This window comes from Pundamilia nyererei, unplaced genomic scaffold (genome assembly GCF_000239375.1).
Source record: "Pundamilia nyererei isolate P.nyererei 1_Seehausen unplaced genomic scaffold, PunNye1.0 scaffold00067, whole genome shotgun sequence".
In the NCBI taxonomy this organism is placed as follows: domain Eukaryota; kingdom Metazoa; phylum Chordata; class Actinopteri; order Cichliformes; family Cichlidae; genus Pundamilia; species Pundamilia nyererei.
Window position 1 is genome coordinate 839,365 of NW_005187468.1, and position 8,221 is coordinate 847,585.

The window sequence follows — 8,221 nt, forward strand, 5'->3', positions numbered from 1 at the left end:
AGATTAGCTGTACATTTAACAACCTTAACAGTAAGTATCCTGTGAGCCGGAAGTCTGTCTGTCGGATAAAAAAAATTATGAGTATCTAACATTTATATAAATAAATATGTTTTTGAAGACTTACAAGTCCAAAGTTCACTTAAGCATGACTGCATCAACACGTAAAACTACATTTTCCTTCAAACAGGGCGTCTGCTTTAACTGTGAGAGCTACTGATGATCTAATATTGCATAATAACTGCATTCCTATTATATACAATAGGCACTCCCAGCTTTGAGATGTCTACCTACATATTTTAAAAAAAGATAATGAATGGGGACAAATATGTCGCATGAACATCACAACACCACAACGTTAAGAACCTAAGCTGACTTTAAAATCAATAACATAAGCAATTTATATATAAAAAATACACACATCTCATAATTTTCAGTAAGTGCTCTGAGTGTTTCTAAACTCAGAACTTTAAGAGGAACCACAAGGTCACCGAGTACCAGGGTAGCCTGATTATGTAAATATTTATGTGTTAACTTTGGATTAGTGAATGTGATAAAAATTATCAAACTTTAACATGTTTAATTTCTTAAGTTGTGCCCCTATAGCTTTTTGGTCCAAAATTTTAATTGCTTCATTATATATTGTCATAAATTGCCTAATTGTTTAGTATGCCGCTTGTCGCCAAGAGATTACACATTAATTTAAGTGAGCGAAAAATCATAAAATCTTTTGGTAACCTTGGTTACTTTTTTAATATGTATTTAAAAATTTAGATGAAAATCTAAAATTAGGCTGAGGAATTTGAACTCTGAAACCCATGAATTGCCCATTAAGCTTTCAACTTAGCTTACGCACTTCTTTTCAGGAGCCAGGAGCCTGTTTTTTGATGAGTGTAAGACAAGGATATTCAAGCCATATAACCATGTATTTCCTGTTCAAACAAATCAAACTCTCTGCCATGAGAAACATTAACCAGGCAATCTACTAGGCCTCTGTTTGAAAGCGATAGCTGTGTCAACGAACTTGGGTTGCATTCATTTTTTCACGTGATCAGTCACCCGTTCTTTTCTGTGTTTGAGCCATTGACTTTCGTGCGCAACCATTTTATGTCAACAGTACAGCATAAAGAGTTTAATATCAAGTACACTTTTACAATTAACTTTTGTTTTACTTCATAATGTTGCTCTCTTCCAGTCTGTTTATAATTGTTGTTGTCAGAAAATCAAGAAAAGAACTTAACAGATTTTCAACCATCAGCAAACTTTTGCTATAGATGACATGCCATTTTATTTTTCAGGATGCAAACCATTTCAGATAATCTTATGCAATGTTTCAAATAAAAACAAATGAAAAATAATACCTATAACCAATCTATATGAAGCTAATATCTAATTAAAAAGATTTTGGGATGGATGGATGGGGCATAAGCGTCTATATATGTATGTGATGTACAGTATGTCTGTGAGGGCAGACTTCTGTATGGAAGGAGCAGCCAATCACAAGAAAGCTGGTTTAAAGCAAGCAAAGCCTGCCTCAAAGGTAGAGTCGTTAAAATCACATAGAATTAACTAAGAGGGTCCAACGCCTATAAGTAAGGTTTATATGGAACTGTGAATCATGCAAAGAACAAAAGAAAATGAGTTTCTAGTACCAGCCAAGCCTACTGGCAGATGATCTGTGTGAATGAGCCAGTATCTTGTAACCACTGGGCATGGTTCCTTAATCTTTTCATTATAACCTCAAAAACAGGTAGCATTCCACAGCACATATCCCACAGCTTTCTGAATCAGACAGTACTACACTTACAGAAACTGTGACATAACTTACACATCTATGTATTTATTGCCTGAACTGTGTGTTATAAGTGTCAACCCTGGGCTGTTTCAGCATATATAACAGTGGTCTGTGACCCATATATACGCAAAGTTTTTTTTCTTTCACTTTCTGTTTTTTCCAGTTTCAAATCTCGATCATTTCCAGTAAACCATGAAAACCTGAAAGACAAGTCCAGAGAGAGATTGACTGACTCAAGGTGAGGAGGGAGGGAAGAAAGAAGGAAGTTGTAATTCTGGAAACAGAAAATGGGCGGGACATATAGCAAGAAGAAAAACAGGAACAAAGTTATGGCAAGTCAAAGTCCAGTACACCTGCACACCTGAGTAAAGCCACTCCTTTCCTAGATCGCATCAGAGATGGTTGAGAAGCAGAGGCAGGGAAATGCTTTGAAACCTTATTCAGCTCCAAGACTTAACAGCGTTTTTCACATTCATTCAGGTTTTGTTTGGGAAGATTTCTGACATCAGGTAGCTTTTTTATGCAGGTGTGTTTGTGTGTGTGTGTGTGTTTCTTTCCCCCTTTTTTGTATTTTTTTGGTTTTACTTAAAAGAGAGCAGAACTACCTGGAATTTTTGGAGCCCACATAAGTGATGAAGATGTGGTTCATGAACATTATGATGCTTCTCTTTTTCTGCTTTGGTGAGTACAGCAAGTTAATTTGGATCTTTTTCTCTTATTTACAGGTGTCAACTAGAGGCAGGCTTACACTAAATGGATCATTATTTTCTAACAGCAGAAATAAAAAAGAAACACTTGCAGAATTGAGTTATTCCCTCTTATTTGAAATGAAAGAGTTTCGGTGACCGAGAACTCCTTGGCCATTGTAAATGAGCAAAAAAAAAAAATAAAAAAAATAAATGGAGTCTTTAATAGATGACATTGAACCACAAATTTTTTAAAAAGCTAATTCTGAATTTACTGTGTCCAAATTTCAAGCTTTCGATAAACTTCATGCAAAATCTGTGCGTATGGTTTGACTCCAAAATGCAGCTTGTAAAGGATATGGTTTCCCATCCTGAGTCACAGCCTGGGAAATGGCCGAGTTTTATATCCATGTATCAAAGATATGACTGGAAAAGGAACCAAGAGCTTCTTGAGTTTCAGCCACCTGTTGAAACAAAGCCCATCTTAAATGATCTCCCCGCAGTCCCAATCCAGTGTGTGCTCAGTTCAGTTATACTGGGTAACTACTACCCTCTTTAGTTCAAAATTCAGGCAGCTGTATTAGCTGAGAGCACGAATGCTTTTAGACCGACTGTATTAAGAAAAAGCAACAGAAATGACTCATTTTAAATTTATTGGTTTTAAAAATACTATCAAAAGAAATCACTTATTCAAACAAAGGATTATTATTTGTAGCAAAAGACTGACAGACTTTTCCCTTTGTCTTTACAGAATCCTCAACTGGCAATGTCACAGTGCAATTTAACTCCAGGAATTTCAATAACATACTCCACTGGGATCCTGCAAAGAGTGATTTTCCAGGGCAAAGGTTACTCTATAGTGTCAAGTACAAGAAGTAAGTCCAGCATGATTGATGCAAGATTATGTGACAGCTGTACTTTCCCTGCACTGTTGCTCTGATATAAGGGGCCAATGCAAACACACTTTTTTGCCAAGTGTTGCTGGTGTCTCATTACAAACTGTCGTGGAAAAGTTATAATGCAACTTGACAACAAGTTAAGAACACAGGGCTGGGTGCCACATGATTTAGGGTTGTATATAGATGTAGTGTTGCGATGGCAGGTATGGCATGCTGGACAAAACCTTGCTTATTTTTACAAATGTCCTCTGCTCAAATGACTTGTATAAAATAATCTTAATCTCTGTTTTATCATTTCTGTATGTTTACTAAAGACATTTAAAAAAAGACTAAAATTGCCACAGACACACACTGTTAATGGTCCTTCCATGAACTACCCCACTGCAGTGGAAAAATACTGTTCTGTTTCTGAGCTCACATACAGGCTACTGCAGAGACAAAAACAAATATTCAATTACTCTTTGAGTAAATCCTGATAAAATCTAAGCTGATTTCAGGCCTTTTCTAAAGATTCATACATTTTTGATGACGGTTTTTGGAGATTTGAGATTGGATCTCTCCATACAAAAACATAGAAAATTGCCATTCTTATCCGTCAGGATCTAGAAATCTATTTTGCAAAGAGTAGAGGCCCCTCTGTTGCTTTCCCTCACCACCTCTTTTCCCCCTTTCTCTCCTCCCCTACATGTGTGTTTATAAAAACACAGTGACTCACAACGTGCCTCAAAAATCCCACAGTTAGTCAAGTTTATCATGCTGTTGTGTGGCTTAGAAAACTTCTAAAGCACGTCTAAATATCTCCAAAAAAATAAGGCTTGTTACAAGTGATTAGCAGCCTACATGTTTGTTTCTATGCTGCTTTCGTCACTAAAGAGAGCTCCAATACTCATATGAAGCTTCCAAGCTGATTTCTTTTTTTACTCTTTTCAATCAGTCTCTACAAACGGCCTCCACAAAGTGGAAATGTCATCTTGTCCAATTAATCATGATGTAGTTTCTTAGACAAATGTCAAGTGCTCCTCCTATCCAATTGACTTTTCTCCCAGCTACTGTCACTTGAAATTTCTGGAGTGATTTTCAGCTTCATTTTAGCTGCAGAGAAAGACTAGCATGCCTGCAGGATAATGGTTTCTTATTAACACAAAATGCTCATTTGTCTCTCTCAAATAAAAAAAAATGTATGTGTGGTAAAATGATTATGGAGAATTCTGTGAATTCAGTGCAGCCATTGAGGCGCATAATATTTTCAGTGCTTGAATGCTGGTTTTCACAACTTTTTATAATATACAAGGATTATAATGAATAATTAATATACTTTGCTATCAAAATTCGATTATATTGCATTACTCTCTTTACAGTGATGATAGCGATCAGTCATACAAGATAAAAGACGAGTGTCAGAATATCACCGTCCTGTACTGTGACCTGACGGCAGAAACGCCCTTTGTTTATGATGTTTCTTACCACGCTAAGGTGTTGGTTAATGGCAGAGCTCACGGTTCCACTGAGACAAGGTTTAAACCTTCAGAACACAGTAAGAATACCCATACTCAATCATACATTTCCTTGCATCTTATAGTAAGAACTATTATATCGCAATATTCATCGATTCATCTTTTTTTCCCCATCTTCATCTTTTCTCCATAGCTATTTTTGGTCCACCCATCTTGTCTACATCCACAACAGAGTTGTCTCTGTTTGTTAATGTCACCTTGCCTGTGGGACCAAATGGAGTCTCCATTGCAGACATCATCATTAACGGCAGAAAAGGGCTATTCGAGACTAAATTTATCTATACCTTGAATTTATACTACCCAGATTGGGCTACAGCGGTGAGTGGGAATTTACAATATAAAACATACTGTGTGCATATCTATGTATTGTGTAAAATACGGCACAAGTGAAACCAAAATTACAATAAATTTAAAAAATATAGACATTTAATCTACTACTGTTTGCTGATGACAACAAATGTATGTATCAGTAAGAACAGTGAACCAGTCTACACACATTAAAAAAAGCTCAACTCTGGTAATTCTTATTATTTGAGCCCAACCAATATATATTGGCTAATATTAGCCATTCAGTGATAGTATTTATAGCATTTATAACACCTGATAAGAGTAAATTAACAGCCTTCAAGTGCATTATGAATGTTTTTAATACTATGACCACCAGAGGACACATCTTCAACTTCCCTGTTGGTAACACGTTTTTGGAAAGCTACAAACACAACAACTAAGTGATCAGAGGAAAGTTAAGCATAGTGTAAATGAGTGATCAATGACATATTATAATGTTTCACTGCACTGCCATATTTTGCTAAGGACTAATGACTCATAAGTACACACTAACAAACACTAGCAGACGTTAGGGAGCTATATTTATGTTTCATGTGAATAAAAGGGTAAAAAAAATACAACATGAGTATTGAGCTTAACTGCATATCTGTATTTTTATCTTCTGTATCATTTTGTCAAGTGGGCTCTGATTATTGGGGGTGGGTGTTGTTGTATGTTATTTTACTACTAAAGAGCATAGAGAAATTAATGTTGTTGACTAGAAACTTTTTTTTTCTAGCTTGAAGCGTACAAATGCATAAGAATAGGGTTGAGTTTTAAGTATTTTTAAACAAGGAGACAATGCAAACACAAAATAGGAAAAATCAGATTAGAGTCCAAAGCAAAAGATCAGGGAAAAAACTAAGAGCTACATTAAAAGGCCATTTTAAAGGGTTGTGAATAAGGAGTGCTGATTCCATTTTCTTCTGTAACTGATTACCTGCAGTGGCAGGAAATCCCATCTTTTTTCCAAATATGGACTGCTAGAAAATGACATAACTGAATTATTCTCTCCTTGCCTAAGTGTTATTTTTCTACTATGGATCAAGACAAAAGGATCGAGACAAATTATGCAGTGCTCTCTTCCATGTGAACGCCTTTGCTAATGTCAAGACAGTCACGGTCGGGTGATGCCATGACATCCTTTATTGTTCCAATATGTTTACATTAAATAAACCTGCTTTCGAATTGTGTTTGACTTCGTGGCTTTGGTTATCTTACTATGACAACCAATCCACACTGGCTTTGAATAACTGAATTTTAAACTGAACTGAAGCTTGATCTGGATAAAATCTGATCTCTATATTGTAAGTGGGCCCCTGACATGCATTTTAAACTTCGTAACAAGCTGAGAAACATATTCTAAATTATTTTAAAAAGCATTTACCATTAGTTCATGTTTAGTTCTCCTGTACATTATAACAGAACACAGCAAAATGTGTTTGATTGCTCTAACCTGTGACTACACAACTATCATTAATATGAACGTATTTTTCCTCTAGCACTTTGAGAGCCACACTGGCCAGTTCAGCATCGACTTAAAGAAGAAGTCTAAATACTGCGGCACAGTCATCTACAAACCATCTTCTGACTGGGGTCGCCCGAGCAGTGAGAGCGCCTCCTTCTGTGTAACACTGCCAGGTTAGCACAATAATGGCAACAGCATATAAAAATATCATTTTATTCAAACATGAATATGTTGGTTGTTTGTTTGTTGGTATTCAAACTATGATGGACTGTTTTTGAACAACAAAACTTGATGTCAGTTTTGAATGTTAATACTTGTGTACCTTTTTTAAAACTCCTGTACCCTGATAATATTTACAAAAATCAGGCTTCACTTGAGAAAACTGTGTGCTGCTTGACAACCCCATAGGAAGCTTTCAAGGGTCCACCTGCTGAAGAGAAAATGCAAAAATTAAGATGCTTGAAAATGCTGCTTTTTTTTTTTACATTTGACTTTAATCAGACTGCACAAATTTCTTCGAGTGACTGCAGTGTTTGATAATAAATCAAGACAGTTTGTTATAAATCAGCGCTTCTTAAAGCCTTTGCATCTGCACCACACAGATGAGGCACTCACTGGCACTGCAATGAAGCAGAAAATGAGGCTACACAATAAACACGCTGTTCCTTCTGTAAATCTGTACTAAAAACGTAATCTTTTTAAATCTCAAAAAAATCTACCCCTATTATTGTGAACTCGATTAGGCAAGAGATAAGATTACACATTGGACTTGCAAAGATAATGTTCTCACCTGTGCTTGACAGTGTACATTCCTTAGTGCCATATATGACAGTAAAAGCCACAAGTGCAAAGGAGTTTTCACAGAAAATCCATTTCTGTATTATTTTAGAGGAGTTACAGTTAACTATCATTCAAGTTCATCTCGAAAATACTTCTACATACCGGAAATTCAGGAATGTCTGTATTCATGTGCTCTGTGTGACAGGTGTAGTCAGGATACTCCTTGAGAACATTCCTAAGCATGCACGTCACCCTGGGAAGTTTTATAGCTCCCTGCTTTTAAGTGCTCAAGCATTTTCCTGTAACATGTCTATCAAACAACCTTTCCTCTATTTCAGAAAATCCGTGGATGCTTCTGCGATGGCTTCTCTTGATTGCGGCTGGTGTGGTTGCCTTAGTCATAGTATCAGCTGTGTGTACGTGCAAATATGTGAAAGGTGGAAAGTCAAAGAGCATGACACAAGCACTGGTAAGGCCATTGTTTTGTGTCTTTGTGTCCTTCCTTACTGTCACACAAGGAAATGTTGTCTTACCGGAAAATCAATATCAATTGCACATCACTAACTCAACAGAGATTCAGTTTGATAAAGTGTAGCATCAACTTAAGATACAAACAATGAAACACTGTGGGTGTTGTTTTAGTAAAGTCAAAGGAGCATGTGCAGTGAGTCATGGTTTGGTAACAGGTGTTTTTTGTAGTCTGTGTATGCTCTCTTTGCTTTTTGTATCAACGTAGCATTAACTGGGATATATTG

General features: G+C 36.3%; 1 protein-coding gene across 1 annotated transcript in view; it reads left to right on the forward strand.

Annotated features, from left to right (window-relative positions):
- Positions 1–2,393: 2,393 nt before the first annotated feature.
- The window catches only part of ifnlr1 (interferon lambda receptor 1), an 8,705-nt gene continuing 2,877 nt past the window's right edge, over positions 2,394–8,221 (forward strand). The window contains exons 1-6 of the mRNA XM_005736072.2: positions 2,394–2,473; positions 3,230–3,353; positions 4,736–4,911; positions 5,025–5,209; positions 6,721–6,859; positions 7,805–7,935. Of these exons, the coding sequence (XP_005736129.1) occupies positions 2,425–2,473; positions 3,230–3,353; positions 4,736–4,911; positions 5,025–5,209; positions 6,721–6,859; positions 7,805–7,935 (804 nt within the window). The 5' untranslated portion in view covers positions 2,394–2,424. The remainder of the gene's footprint in view (positions 2,474–3,229; positions 3,354–4,735; positions 4,912–5,024; positions 5,210–6,720; positions 6,860–7,804; positions 7,936–8,221) is intronic.